Raw genomic sequence first — 16,524 nt, 5'->3', positions numbered from 1 at the left:
TCAGATGGCGGGGAAGAAGAACAAACTGGGGAGGAGGGTAGAGAGAATGGTGCAGCAATGAAGGAATGAAAACCCAAAATCCCTGTAAATGTTCATTAAAACTAATAAAATTTAATAATAATAAAAAAAGAAAACTTGTTCTCTTAAAAGAAAAGTGATTTTGTAAATCTAACATGTAATTGCTGTAATTGTTGTAGCTATTAGTGCCTGTTTAAGATTCAAAACTAAATTATATAGTTCCAAGATATAGATGGAATAAAGGAGGAAGAATAATTGCGAAGGACACATTTCATAGATAAAGAGCTAGCTGTTTCCCTCACTTCCAAAGTCTCTTGAGAAGGAAAGTGTCATTTCATAGATCTAATCTCATTGTATTTCATTACTTAAAATCGCAGACACACATAATGCCTTTAACAAAAAAAATTAGCCAACCAATTATTAAAAAACCAAAAAATAACAACTCATTGCCATCAAGTCAGAATTGACTGATAACTAACCCTCCAGCAGAAATCACGTGGGAAGAGAAGATTGTCCATTGTTGTTCCCTCAGCTGGTGAATTTGAACCACTTGCCTTTGTGTTAGCAGTACAACTCCTTAACCACAAGATCACCATAGCAACTATTTCAGCATCTGGTATAGTACCTGCCACAGAACAGGTGCTGCATAGGTGCTGACAAATTAAGTAGCACCACGAATATTATTATCCTTTTTTAAACCACAAACAGTCTTACACTATTTGTTGTTAGAATATTTTGTTACTTGCCACAGTGAGAGCTTGGTATTTGTGAATAGTAGTTAGGGAGCTCTAGTGGCATAGTGGTAAGAAGTTGCACTGCAACCCTGAAGGCACACAGTTTAAATCCCCCAGCTGCTGCATGGAAAAAGGCTGGGCTATCTTTTCCCATGATTTAATTACCTCTGAAAACCTACTGGAAAATAGGTTGATTCCAACTCAACCTGTACAACAACAGTGATTTTTAGACAACTCAGAGAAGAGATGCTAAATCTGCTATCAGTAAACTGATAGTAATAAAGCTACAAGACATATCCTTAAGCTTAGTACCAAAATTACATAAGAGCAACAGACAAAATTTCCATCAATGAAAGTCACAGCTGAGAGGACTTCTGATGTTTATTCTGTGATATTATTAAATTCTTCTTAACACAGATTCTTGAACTTGAGAATTGCCTTTGGAACTTTTTTTTTTACTTAGTAACAAAAGCAGCCCTAGGTTGTCCATTCTCTAGGCATAAACCCAGATGGTCCTTAGGGGCTGGCAGACTTACCAGATCAGAACCCTGAGCAGGCAGTGGACATGGGTGGAACTTGGAGTTACTCTGGAGTGAGGAGACCAACTTTGGCCACAGTCTTGGAGGGTGGAGTGGGAGGGGAAAGTATAATAAAGGATTGGACATGACATTGGGCAACACCGTTAGGAGTTGATCAACTCTGACCTCCCACAGCAAGACTACAGATTGCAAGTCTGGACAAAACTTGCCATGAGGGTGAGCTGTGACACTTTTATGTGTGTGTTTGAGGGTGGTGGTGTGGAGAAGGCACTAATTTTGCTGATATTAATAATGAACATAAAATAATAATAATGAAATTTAATTAAGCTACTATAAGTAAAACTGATAGCAGTACTATTCAGTGTTCTTTACACATGAATCCTCTGTGACACTAATTCTCATAACAACCCTGTGAAGCTACGGTTATTGTTGCCCTATTAAATGCTTTATATAGTTTAATAAAAATATTTAATATATATATATATAGTTTAAAATATTTAAACGTATTGCAAGACTTCTAATGAGAGTCCTCACCTCACTCTTTTCAAGGCCCAGTCAATTCTTTCAGCTGTTTTTTTTTCACTATTTATCAACCAATGGCATTGTTCTACTTCTATGATCCCATTTCCTAATTATTCCATTTTAAACTTTACCTATTGACTTGTACTTGTGGAAGACTTGATCTGAACCATTGTTTGTCTGAGATTTCCTTTAACCCTCTACTTGATATTTCTGTTTCCTTTTCTCTGGGTCCAGTCTCTTGTTTTCTAAAAATGTCTTCTTCTTTGTTGGTTTACTCTCTTGTTTTTGTGAAGAACATCCTCAAATGCCTCAACATTTTGCAAAAAGCTCTTATTCATCTTCTTTCACACTCCTGCCTTCAGAGAACTGACTCTGTTAGTTCCAGTCCTTTCCAAAATTCTGTGGTTCAAGTCAGCTTGCTTCTTATAGATTTCTCCGTGCAAGCACTTAGCTGAGCTAAGATGAAATTCAACTAGTCCACTTCCTTTCTCAGAATCCCACTTTTAAAAAAATCCCACTTTCCAGCCTTTGATTGGTACCTCTCGTCTGCTTCCAAGTGTTCTTTTGTTCTTATTGATTTATATATATAATTTTTACTTTCATTTTGATGGAATTTAAACAGGAAACATAAATAAATGAATGTGCTTGTTTGAGCATATCTAATTTGAAGTGTCTTAGTTCAGTTATTAGGGATTAGTAAATTGAGACAGAAAGGGGTTAAGTAAGTAACTTGCTAAGACACACAACTACCATGTGGCAAGGCTGAGTCAAATTAAACTTTAGATCCAAGGTGCCCTGCCCAGATTAGATGCCCATGCTTAGGAAATTTTAGGGTCATCCCAGCAAACCAAGGGACAGGCTGCAGACACCTTCGGCTTATCTTTCACTGAATGGTTAGGGATCACTGCCAGCACTTACCCCTGAACCCTGAAACTGCAATTATAAGCTTGGCTACCCTCACCCTGTCTTTATTCTGTAGGTGTTGCATTGTTTCAGGTTGGCTTAAGGTTTTTCTTATATATTTATTTATCGGGGTGCCTCTGGGCCTGTTTTGTTACCTAAATAAGAAAACCGAGTAAGGGATAGATATAAGGGAGCTCTGGTGTCCTAGTGGCAAGAAGTTGTGCTGCAGTCCTGAAGGCACACAGAATTTACCAGCTGCTCCCGGGGAGAAAGTTGGGCAAGTAAATTGCCTCTGAAAACTCACTGGAAGGTCAGCTATGGGTCGGTTTTGACTCTATGGTACTCAACAACAAGGGATACAAGATGTACTTTTTATGTATATTGTTGTTACATGCCATGGAGACAGAACGGACTCATAGCTCAAGCTTCAGTGGGTTTTCAGAGCCTGTAAATCACATAAGAAGATATTGCCAAAAGAAAAAAAATTAAAAAAATAAAGAAAATACTGCTCATCTTTCTCCCACGGAGCAGAAGATGGATTCAAATGGCATGGTTTTTTTAGTGTGTAGTTAGTTGTTGTTATGTACCATAGTCAGACCCAGCCCATCGCTAACCCCTAGCGGTTTTTAAGAGGCAGTTTAATTGCCCAACTTTCTCCCTGGGAGCAGCTGGTAGATTCTAACCGTGTGCCTTAGGGATGGTAGTACATGGTGTAATTTTTTTGCTGTGCACTGATTAGATGGAATCGAGTCATAGCTGAATCCAGTGGGTTTCTAGAAGCAGTTAATTGCACAGGAGGGGATTGATCCTGAGGAGCTGATGGTGGATTTGAAATGTGTGCCTTTGGATTACAGCACAATTCCTTACCATTAGACCACTAGAGCTTCCTATGTCTAGTTTATGAGAGAAAAATCTGTTACAGCACAAGCCACATACTAAAAATGAGGCCTTCTGACCGTTTCCCACACTTTCAGTGTCTAGTACCTTGCATACCCCTGGACTCCACTCACTGCTGGTGACACCACCGCAGCACCTGGGACGCAGGTGATTTTCAGGACATGCTTGGGAAAGAGAAGCCCCAGGAGCACTGCCAGTAGATGAGCTCCAGACACTCACTTGACTCCCATTTATCAAGAGGGGAAGATGCATGAGAGGAAAGGCGTAGAGACAGGGGAACTTTAGACCAGGAACACTGCTAACCTGTCGGGAACATCCCTTCTAAACACAGTGCAGTATTGAGGATTTTGTTTGCTCTCTGTCTTTGCCTCCCAGGACTGCGCAGCGACCCTGAACTCTGCCTAGTCTCTTTCCTATGCCTTCTCCAGATGGGTAGTGCTATGTGAGAGCACCAAGTGAAACCAGAGTGCTCCTTAGAGGCCAGGATGATGACACTCGTCACACATACTTTGGGTATATTGTCAGAAGGGGCTAATCCTTGGGAAAAGACATCATACTGGGAAGGGTAGAAGGTCAGGGAAAGAGAAGACTCTCCATGAGATGTATTGACACCGTGACTGCACCAGTGGCTGTGAGCCTGGTGGAGAGCTGTTGTTCAGAGGGACACTATCAGCTGTAGCTGAATCAACAGCACCTAACAACAACAGCAGCATGTGAGAGCACGGGCATACTTGTCCATGAGTCTGCCAAATGTCCTCCATTTTCTCATTTATTCAGCAAGTGTTTACCAAGCACCTACTCTGTGGCGGTCACTGCTCTGGACGCTGAGGATTCAGAAAAGAAAAAAGAAAAAAGATGGTCCCATATCCCCTACCCTTGTGAAGTGTGCATTCCAGCAGAGGGAGGAAACTATGGGAGGCTGCAGAAGACGAATGCTGTACCCTGCTGCAGAGTTTACTTCTTCCAGCTGGATTCCAAGAATATGGCAGAAACCAAGTCACACGATCATAGATTTCATAGAAAACATATTGCTAAAACCTAGGCAGAAATCTCGCCTGAAATATTAGGTTAAAAAAATGATAAAGCTGGAAATCTATGTAATTTCCTTTCTTGTGAGCAGCTAAATTGTTTAACCACTATCCCACTGGGGCTCCCCTTACTAGACTTGCGTTAGCCCAGTTTCAAATAGTTGATTTCGTTTTAGAGACTTCTGGAGGTAAATGAGCATGGTCCCTGCCTTTCTGAGTTCTAAGACTGCAGGTACATGATACCACCCATCAAGATGACTGGTTTTCAAATGTGATTGTTTATGGCGTATAGTAGGAGATACATTTTGTGATCCAATAACAATTTACAAACATGTATGCATAAGAATCACCTGAGGATCTTGTTAAAACGTAGATTCAGTCTATCGGGAGTGGAAATGTAAACTCCCAATAAGAGGTCAAACCCAAATGAACCAGTTTGAAGTCTTGACTACAATTAAGCATTATTTTGATCTTGAACTTAACATTTAAATCTGGCTGATCATCTACTAATGTGCATTACTAATATGTATGGGGGCTCTGATTACCTATTCCCTAAGGAATTGAGCTGCTAATCCAAAGGCCATGCCTATCTGGTTGTTCAAATCCACCAATGGCTCTGAGGGAAAAAGGTAAACAATCACCTCTCACACAATTTATAGACTCTGAAACCCAAAGGAGAATCAGCTATTAGTCACTTCTGACTAGATGACAGTGGGTTTGGTTATGAATTTTTTGTTCATCACTCTAACTATGCAAAGGCAATTGACTATGTGTATCACAAAAAACTGTGCCTAACTCTGAGAAGAATGGGAATCCCAAAACACTTGATCATGCTTATGTGAAACCTATACTTGGACCAGGAGACAGTCAGGACAGAGCAAGGAAACACTGCATGGTTCAAAATTGGGAACGGTGTATGCCAGGAATTTGTCCTATCTCCATATCTTATCAATCTATATATAGGCAGAACAGGTTATCCAGGAGGTTGGTATCTCTGAGGAGAAATCTGGCATCAGGATTGGAGGAAGACTTATCAACTATCTGCATCATCTATATGCAGATGATACAACTCTTGTTTGCTGAAACTGAGGAGGATCTGAAGCTCTTGCTGCAGAAGATCAAGGACTGCAGCCTTCAATATGGATTGAAGCTCAATATCAAGAAAAAAATATTCTCATCACTGGGCCAATTGGCAGCATCAGGATAGATGGTGAAGAGATTGAGATTGTTAACAACTTCAGTTTGCTTGACTCTATAATCAACACTCTTGGTACCAGCAGCCAGGAAATTAAAAAATGAATTGCATTGTGAAAGTCAGCTGTCAGAGACATCTCCAAAATACTGAAGAGCAACAATGTCAGTCTGGAGACTAAGGTGCACCTGATCCAGGCCCTGGTCTTTGCAATCACTTGCCATGCATCAGAGAGCTGGACAATGATTAGGAATGATAGAAGGAGAATTGATGCCTTTGAGCTGTGGTGCTGGAGAAGAGTATTGAATATACCATGGACTGTTAGGAGAACAAACAGGTTTGTCCTAGAGAGGGTGAGACCAGGCTGCTCCTTGGAGGCAAATATTCTGAAGTTTCATCTGACATATTTTGGATATATTGCAAGGATCCTTGGAGAAGGACATCATTCTTCAGAGGGTGGAGGGACAGCACATGAGAGGAAGACCCTCTATGAGATGGATTAATTCAGTGACTAGGGTAATGGGGGTAGGCGTTTCAGAGACAATAAGATTAGCACAGGATAGAGCAGGGTTTAGGGCTGTTGTACATAGGGTCACTATGAGTCACAGGCAACTTGATGGCATATAACAACAACAACAACAAATTTACTAGTTAACAGCTATCTTTGAGTGTCAATACCTTTATATCCATTATTGCTTGGTCATCCTGCTCCCTAGCACAGACAAACTCGGTGTTCAGTCATTACCTGGTGATGCTATGAACCTGCTAAAGTTGGTATTTATTTGCTGGGAAAATAGATTTAGAAATGAACTGTGAGACCCAATATTCCAAGGTTCTACTATGTTTGTTGTTTTGTGCCGTCATGTCAACTATGACTTGTAGTGACCCTATGTATAATAGCTCTTAACCCTGCTCTTTCCTGAGCTTTTCTGATTGTCTCTGACACACCTACCCACACTGTACCTGTTACTGTGTCAATCCATCTCATCTAGGGTCTTCCTCACTCCACCCTTCCAAGCATGATGTCCTTCTTCAAGGATGGATGTCACTTAAGCAACATGCCTAAAATATGTGAGATGCAGCTTCAAAATCCTTGTCTTCAAGGAGCAGCTTGGTTTCACCTATCCAGAACAGACCTGTTTGTTCTCTTGGAAATCTATGTCATGTTTTATACTCTTCTCTAGCATTACAACTCAAAGGCATTGATTGATGATTGATTCTTCTTCTGTCATCTTTAACCATTGTCCAGGTCTCAGATGTATGTTATATTTGCAAATATGGGCTGTATTAAGCACACCTTATTTTCTTCAGCACTCTGGAGAGGTCTTTGACAGTAGATTTTCCTAATGCAATTGCTGGTGCCAAGAGTATTGATTGTTGAACCAAATAAGCAGAGATTGTTAATATTTTCAATCTCTTCTCCATCTATCATATTGCCAATAGATGGTAAGAATCGTTTTCTTTTTTTTTTTTTATAATCGTTGTTTTCTTGATGTTTAGCTTCAATTCATACTGCAGACTGCAGTCCTTGACCTTCTGCAGCAAAGACTTTAGGCCCTTCTCAATTTCAGCAAGCCTGGTTGTGTCTTCCTCCCATTATTCAGTATAATTATTCACATTTTCTGCATACATATTACTGTACTCTTAACCACACAACCAAGTGTCCATGAACCTTTTAAATTTAACTTTTATACCTAATTTCTGTGTTAACAACCAGAGGAGTCCAGAATGCTTTTATAATGCACATGATGACATTTTCTTTCTTACATGTAGGTAATTCTATCCAACATCTAGGTAATCAGAAAAGATTTTTGACTCTCCTTAACTTACATGGCATAAATTGAATGCAACCGCCATTCTGCAGGAGAAAGATAGGTGGGGCCTCTCCTTTCATAAAGGCAGTGGAGGGTCTCTAGGAATCAGAATTGCCTCCACAGCAGTGAGTTTGGTTTGTGTGCAACCTACTCCTATACTTAGTCTCTCTTTTTCTTTAAAAATTTGTGTGGATAGATAGATGATAGATAGATAGATAGATAGATAGATAGATAGATAGATAGATAGATAAATAGATAATTTGCCAGTTACAATAACTTTATTCTGTGGCATCATTTTGTGAAACCATTTCTGCTTTCCTTTTCCAAATTATTTCACTACCGTTAATAAGAACTCAGTGTCCCCTAACTTGATTCTCCTGTCCTTGGCCATTAATGAAATTTGGTTTATTTCATATAAATAGGATCATATACTACTTTATCCCTTGTGACTGTCTTATTCACCCAGCAAAACATTTTTGAGATTATCTCATGTTGAAGGACTCCACACTTTTTTTCTGAGAGAGTAATACAAACTCTCTTATAAATGTACAGAAATTATGTTAATCATAGAACAGAGTTCAGGTCTTTTGTATAAAGCTAACTCTGAGTCATATTTGACTCAACAACACTTAACCACTACTAAATGATAGTATTACTAATATATCTGGAAGAATATTCTTCCACTTTGCACGTCACTCTTTGTCAATGTGCTATGATACTGAATGAACCTTGTGCCATGGGGATATCAAATACCAGAATGGTTTCCCACTGTGAACAGTGCTTGATAAGCTCCCAGTTGTAAAACAGGTTGGGAAGCAGGAGTGGCATCCACTTCCTAAACCACATGCTTCTGGAAACTCTATGAACTTGGAGAAACAATGATAGCTATGGAAAGGCATTAGGTCTTCAGTTCATAGAGTCACTGTGAGTCGACATTGACTCGACGGCAGTCAACAACAACAACAATATCCTATTGCACTTGTGCCGTATTTTGTTTATCCATTCATCTATTGATAGTTGTTTAAATTGCTTCCACTTTTTTGCTACAAAAGTTAGTGAATAATGCTGCAAAGAACACTGATATGCCCTAATTTTTTTTAATTTACTAGTTTGCATACAATAATTTGTTTACATAGTGTTTTATTCATGTATATTGTTTATTTGTTTTTTTCTCTTACCTCTTCCTACCAAACTCTGTGATCCTGTGATTTCCCCTCCTCTTCACCCTCACCTTTCACCCTCACCTTGCACCTGTCCCTCTTTGTATATCCATATTCATCTTCCTGGTTATCTTTCTGCTTTTACAATAAAGGTCTTATGCAGTATTTGTTCTTATGCACCTGAGTTAGTTCACTCAGTATGATGTCCTCTCTAGCCTCCTTTATGTTATATATAGTATTTTTCAAAATCATTGCTCCTGAGTGCTGCATAGTATATCATCGTGTGAATGTACCACAAATTCTCAATCCAGGCATTTGTTGATGGACATTTGGGCTGTTTCCATATTCTTACTGTTGGGAATAATACTGCTATGAACATTGATATACAAATCTCTTTTTGGTGTCTCAGCTCTGTTTTTCTTGGGGTCTTCCTTTTGACGATGTGCCAAACTGTCTTTCATTGTGGTTGTACTATTTTACAGTCCTACCAACAGTGTATGAGCGTTCCAATCTCTCAACATCCTCTTCAATATTTATTTCTTGCTGTCTTTGTCCGAAGTTGCTGTTAAACTTTGCCACTGTAATTGGGGTGAGATGGTATCTCATTGTGGTTTTGATTTTCATCTCTCTCATTGCCAGTGATTTTGAGCCATCTGAAAATCTTCTTCTATAAAAGGTCTTTTCATATCTTTTGCCCATTTTATAATTGAGTTATCAGTCTTTTTCTTGTGGAGACCCTGTAATATTCTGTAAATTTTTGTTACGACTTATCTAAGATATAGTTACTAATTTTTTCCTAGGCAGTAGGTTTTCTTTTCACACTATTGGGAAAAGGTTTTGATGTGCACAGAGACTTAATCTTTAGAATGTCCCGTTCATCTATGTGATCCTCTCCTCGTTGTGCATACCCTTACTTCTTTTGATGGCTCCAGAGGCTTGGAGGGCAGATGTAGTTTATTGAAAACTATCTCTTCATTAGGCTTAATAGGAAAATGCCTCTCAGCTGTGGAGATGGTTTCTGAAGACGTGGAGTTAAATGTAATGGTCAAGAATTTTGCAAACCTGTTGTTAAATCTTAGGTAGCCTGAAATTGCCTAAGGTGGAAATATTGACACTATGGAAATTGGTCAAGGTCTACAGGTCAGGGTCTCCTATTGCCATACACCAAACTGGTTGATAAAAATTTGCTACTACACCACAGCTATACCCATTGGGAAGCAGAATTTGGGGGGCTTTGAGCACATGAGGAAGAACACTAGTTGTGTGATGGCTAAAGTTCTTGACTTCTAACTCAAGGATAGTGATTCAAACTCTACCATCTACTACCCAGGGAAAAAAATGAGGGACTGTGCATCTATAAAGATTTGCATATTTGGAAATTATCTGGGACAATTCTATCCAGTCTTCTAGGGAAGCTGTCATGGATCCATTCAGAACCAGAGGGTTGGTTTGGTTTTGAGTACATGAGTGGACCTACGTGCGTTCAGGAATGGGATGGCTGGTGGTCCAAGGGAAGTTGGGATTTTGCAAAGCTAATCACCCTTCTCATCTATATTCCAGTGGGAACTGATAGACATTTGTCTTCCTTTCTCCTCGCAGGCCAGAAAAGAAGTCTGACCAGCCCATGTGTGAGGAGCATGAGGAGGAGCGCATCAACATCTATTGTCTGAACTGCGAGGTGCCCACCTGCTCCCTATGCAAGGTCTTCGGAGCACACAAAGATTGCCAGGTGGCCCCCCTCACTCATGTGTTCCAGAGGCAGAAGGTAATAGAGCCACCACCCTCCCCTCCACAGCTCTGCTGAGTGAGGCTGGCTCCCCAGTGTGGAAAGAGGAGCCCAAGGACACCCACTCCACATTCAACAGTTTTTACCTATATAAATCTATAACATCATATTATGCAACCATTACTGCTATTCTTTTCTGAATTCTTTTACTACCATTAACAAAAAATCAGTACCCGCTAAACGAACATTCCCTTTCCTGGTAACCACTTGAAAGCTTTGGGCTCCTTGTAATGTGTCTGCTTTATGTAAGTAGGATCATAAAGAGTCTATTTCCTTGGGACTGGTTTATGTTATACACTCAGCTGGTTATGTACTGGCTGGTTATGTAGTCAGCATATTGTTTTCAAGTTTTGTCCACTTTGAAGCTTCAAGGATGGTGAGCACGGTGGGTAAAATTGCATGTGGTGTGCTGTGTGGCTGGTGCACATCTGGCCACAGGTTAGGTATCCTGAGGGTGGTGGGAAGGATATGGAGGGTAAGGAAAGAATGGATCACTGTTTTTGTGCAATTGGTACTTTCTGAAGACAGTAATATCTACAAAACTTGGCCCAAGCTTAAGCTGCTTGAGCATTACTTAAAATACAGACAAAATAACAACTTTTTGCTTTAGTCACAAAGTTTTCTTTGTCCTGCTCAAGTTGTTTTCTACCTCCACTCCTAGTGTGTGGAAGTTACAATGAATGACTAACACAAATCCAACAGATTTGTCTTGTGCCAACCTTCCTGTCATCTGTGTGCACTACTGAACGGACCCCCTGAATGTGGCCCATATTTCCCATCCTACAGCCCCAGGCTCAGGCCCCTCATTCCAGCCAAACAGTGTCTTCCCCCGCCATAAGGACTCTGCAAACCTGTGTCCATGCATTAGCAGGACAATGCACTCAAAATGGAGGTGGATACCTCAATAGATGCAGCCATTCTAATATCTCAAACTTACACTCATTTCTGTTAAGTCAGGACTGACTGATAGCTGATCCTCCTTGGGTTTTCCAAGGCATAAGTCCCAAGCGAGGAAATTGTCCGTCCTTGGTGGATTTGAACCACCTTTGGGTTAACAGCACATCTCCCTACAGACCATGGCACCAGAGTTCCCACATTCTAATACTAGCCAGACTGAATCACCTCTGAGTCATGAAGATCCCATGTCTGCAAGAGTAGAGTAGTTTACTGGCCTTTCATCAGCTGTAAATTTTACATAGGCTGACATTTCTTCTGTGACACTGGGAGGGCTTGAACCACCAATCTTTAGGTTAATAGATATGCACAAACCATTTGTGTCACCCAGAAACCATGTTGCCTCTCTGGGAAGATCCATACCTCAGTTTCTTTTAGCTAGAACCACAGATTTCACATTGGTCAGTGTCTTGTGGAAAGAATAAAATTTGGAATCAATTCTTGGACAACATCAGTTGCAATCTGTATTTACCAAGTGTTATATAAAGTAAAATTTATCAAGATGCCTATAATATTTATTTCTTTTTCAGTCAACTTATGATTTATTCTCTCTCCCTTTCCCTCCAAAGAATGTAGAGCATCTTGGAAACGGATAGTAGCTAGTTTCAGACTGTAGGTAGTCTTGGATTTAGGATGGGTTTCTATTTATAATTCAGTTCTGACATAAGTAAAATTTTTTTGGTGTTCATTATTATTGCCTTTTATTATAATCATCACCATAATAATAATAATATGATTATCATTATTATATGAGAAGTCTGGTGACATAGTCCTTAGGAAATTGAACTGCGAACCAAGTGGTGATTCTTTAGCAGATCAAATGCACCAGCAGCTCCATGAAAGAAAGATGGCCACTCTCCTCCTTTGTGATTTACATACAGCCTCCAAAAACCCTCTGGAGGTAAACTATGAGTGGGTTCTCACTCAACAGCAATGACAGAAAGAGAGATAGTTTATTATCATTATACTTATTTACTGGTGGTTCAAATCCACAACTGGCTGTGGGAGAGAAAGATGGGTATTCTCCTCCTGTGAGATTTACTTCTTCAGAAAAATTCTCATGTGAGGATCAGCTGTGAGGCACTTCCAACTCTGTTGAAATCCAAATCTATATTATGTATTATCTGTACTTCCCTTGAGCCCTGGAGACTCTGGATGTCACTTCGGGACTGTTGAGGTCAGGGGTTCTCAGTGAGAACATGAGAAGGACAGTCAGATGGGACCCCCTCTCTAGTACCTGTGCAGACAACACAGCTTCACGTTTACCTCCCATTTTACTAGCTATTCTACTTTAGATTTCTTTTGGAGAATGTATTCTACAGCTTCGCAATATTATAAAAAATTCTTAATAGCTTAAATATGAGAAAAGTAAGGTCCAAAATGATCTGATGTCTTGTTCAACATCATAGAGAATAGTTAAAGACATAGTTAAGGAGCAGGTCAGTCTCCTGTGTTCCTACTTAGGACTCTTTGTCTTCCATGAGGAGCCTAGGATGCAAAGAGTACTGATGGTGGAATCTCTTCTCAGGTCAAAAGTGCAAGATAATTCCAGAGTTGAGATTTCTCCCCTAGAACCCTACAGGTTGACAGTTTGAGGCAACTCAGGGTTACTAAAAAAAAAAACCAGGGAAGAAAATGCTGGCAGTCTTCTTCCATTAAGATTAACTCAAACAATGAATGAATGGAATCCCAAAATCTCTGTAGATGTTCATTGAAATGAAAAATAAACAACCTAAATTAGAAAAAAAATATTAACTCAAACAAACAAGCCAAAAACAAGGCATAACAAACCCCAAGCTCACCATCAAGTCAATCCCAGCTCATAGCTTTAAGCTTAGAGCTGAGTAAACATCCGTGTATTGTGTTCCCTGTAACACATGGGTCACCGAATCATTCAATGACAATGGGTTTTAATAACGGGACTTATTTAAGTGTGTGATTGTTTACAGTGTATGTTGAATAAATCAATTTCCCAAGCAAAATGAATTATGAGATAAAAAAGAATTCCATTTAGAACTCTGAATTAATATACAAGGCTCCTTTTGCCATACAGAGGTAACTTGTGGTCACTGTGAAGCTGAACACTGTGACACTGATGTGTCAAATGTGATAATGGTTACCCATGGTGGACAGTGTTTGGTGGCACTCCCCAGTTGAAACAAGCTTGGAAGCAGGAGTGGCATCCACTTCTGTATATAGCTTGCCTTGGGAAACTCTATAAACCTGGAGAAAGGAAGAAAGTCAGGCAGTCAGGCATGCAAGTGTCGAGGACTTTCATTCGTAGGGTTGCTATGAGTCACCTAAGACTCGACAGCACTTAACAACAACAACAACCTTTTATATTATCTGTAACACTCACAATTCTTTATGAATCTCTGTGTAGTCCAAAAGGAACCCTGACAGCACAATCATTAAGTGCTTGGTTTGCTAACCAAAAGGTCAATTGTTCAAATCTACTATGGGAGAAATATGTGAAAGTTTGATTCCATGATAATTTACACCCTGGGGAACTCAAGGTGGGCAGTATAATCAATTTACAGGTGAAAAGATTGGACATCTAAGTCTATCCAGAGGCACTTTGGAGAAGAGATGTGATTAAAAGGCTTTTTGAAAACTCCCCCATTGAAAACCTTTTGGAGCACGTTCTCTGACACATATGGAGTCACCACAAATCAGCATCGACCATGGTTACTAATCACTTGCAATTCTTTAGCTTGAATAGTAGGATAACAGTATCCACTGATGATTTGGTGGCATCTATGAAACCACTTTTTAAAAACTGCATTTATGCAAATGCATTCACAATTCTACACTGGTATCAGGAGGCTTGCAGGATCCCCCCACTCCTCTGTTTCTCCAGGGGTTCTCTAGACCCTAGAGGAAGAATCCATGAGGACAGTGTGACTACATGCACAGACAAGGTTCCTTCATCCTTTCTTTTCTCTCTTTCAGTCTGAACTCAGTGATGGCATTGCCATCCTTGTGGGCAGCAATGACCGAGTCCAGGGAGTGATCAGCCAGCTGGAGGACACCTGTAAAACTATTGAGGTAAGTCCAGTGGCTCCACAGGAGTCAAAACCAAGGCTGCTACTCCTGGAAATCCATGGCTTCCTCATTGCCACCCTTGAAATCCCGGTTCCAACATTGCATTCTTTCTTTCTGAAATCTTCATTTTCTAGCACAGGAAAGGAAATTGTGTGCCAAGAAGGTAGATTTTGTAACATTTAACAAGATTGTCATTACATAATTTATTCATTCTTGGTCAACCCCCTTTGAAAGGTGAACTATAATAAAAATAGTCTAAAAAGGACCACAACGGGAAGATCCTAGATGGAACAAGTGAAAAAAGTGAAGCAAAACTCAAATAATAACATTAGGATATATATATATATTTTCTTTTTTTTTTGGTGAGAAAAAGTTATATTTAGAATTAGCCCGCTGGACTCAGTTTAGATGATCCCAATTTTGTTGGCAACATCCAAAGCATCATAATCAAGAGCAAGTCGAACATAGGCCTTCTTCTCTCCATCAGGCCTAATCAAAGTGTTGACCTTAGCCACATCAATGTCATAGAGCTTCTTTACAGCTTGTTCAATTTGGTGCGTGTTGGCCTTGACATCCACAGTGAACACGAGTGTGTTGTTATCTTCTATCTTCTTCATGGCTGACTCAGTGGTCAGGGGAAATTTGATGATGGCATAGTGGTCAAGCTTGTTTCTCCTGGGGGCGCTCTTCTGGGGGTATTTGGGCTGCCGTCGGAGTCTCAACGTCTGAGGCCGCCAGAAGGTGGGTGACGTGCGGATCTTCTCTTTTTTTTTTTTTTTGGCTGTGGATGCCCTTCAGGACGCCTTCTTGGCCTTTAATGCCTTTGCTTTGGCTTCAGTTTTGGGAGGGGCAGGGGCTTCCTTCCTGGCTTTCGGCGCCATCTTCGTAGACAGCGAGACAGATATTTCTTAAAACAATCAACTGGTGGTGGTGGTGGTGGTAGGTGCCATATAGTTGACCACAACTCTCCTCGACCCTTTGAAAAGAATCTTGCCCCGTTTTGCACCATTCTCACAATTTCCCTGAAGCCCAAGCCCATTGATACCATCACTGTTCATTCATCTTGTTGGCAATCTTCCTCTTTCTCTGACCTTCCATGTTTTCCAGCATGATGGGGTGTTTCCCCCCACAAGGACGCTCCCCTCCTGACAACACGACCAAAGTACATGAAACAAAATTTCACCATCCTTGCCTCTAAGGAGCACTTTGTCTGCATTTCCTGCAAGACAGGTTGTTTTGTACTTTTGGCAGTCTATGGGATATTCAATACTTCCCTTCAAACATATTCATTATTCTTTGATCTTCCTTATTCATTATCTAACTTTCAGCTGCACACAAAACAATTGAAAAGACTCTGTATTTTGGTGTTTTTTTTGTTTTGTTTTGTTTTTTAAGAACAATTAAGTAAGGGGAGCTCTGGTGGCCTAGTGGCAAGAAGCTGCACTGCAATCCCAGAGGCCCATGGTTTGAATCCACCAGATGCTCTGCCGGGAAAGGAGGGACAATCTCCTCCTGTACCAGTCAGATCTGATTTGGCGGTACACAGACACACAAAAATAATAATAAAATAAAATGAAAAAAGAAAGGAGGCAAGTTATAAAAAAAAAAGAACAATTAAGTACTGGCTACTAAGTGAAAAGACATTAGTTTAAGTCGACTAGCTGCTCTATGGAAGGAAGATGCATAATCAGTGATTGTAAATTTGGTTTGATAATTTACTATAAATGCCAAAAACAATTTAATTATTAAGCCATGAGTCGTCACCTTGCATCAGTTTGAATAAACAGGAGTGTATCGTTTGTGGCCAAATGAGGATCATCTCTATCTAGTCTCTGGGGGACTTTCATTAGAGACTCGTCCACGGAGCAAGAGGCTTTCTCTCTGGGACAGAAAAGGTGGAGAATGCAAAGGGGAGAGGATTCCTCTGATTCG

General features: G+C 40.2%; 1 protein-coding gene across 3 annotated transcripts in view; it reads left to right on the top strand.

Annotated features, from left to right (window-relative positions):
* The window catches only part of TRIM55 (tripartite motif containing 55), a 63,914-nt gene that overhangs the window by 4,126 nt on the left and 43,264 nt on the right, over positions 1-16,524 (top strand). For all 3 annotated transcript variants that reach the window (XM_006880431.1, XM_006880430.1, XM_006880432.1), the window contains exons 3-4: positions 10,407-10,572; positions 14,500-14,595. In XM_006880431.1, the coding sequence (XP_006880493.1) occupies positions 10,407-10,572; positions 14,500-14,595 (262 nt within the window). The remainder of the gene's footprint in view (positions 1-10,406; positions 10,573-14,499; positions 14,596-16,524) is intronic.

This window comes from Elephantulus edwardii, unplaced genomic scaffold, assembly GCF_000299155.1.
Source record: "Elephantulus edwardii isolate Elephantulus edwardi_28Jun2011 unplaced genomic scaffold, EleEdw1.0 scaffold00008, whole genome shotgun sequence".
Taxonomy (NCBI): domain Eukaryota; kingdom Metazoa; phylum Chordata; class Mammalia; order Macroscelidea; family Macroscelididae; genus Elephantulus; species Elephantulus edwardii.
Note: the sequence above shows the minus strand (reverse complement) of the source record. Positions and strands in the feature narration are given on the sequence as shown.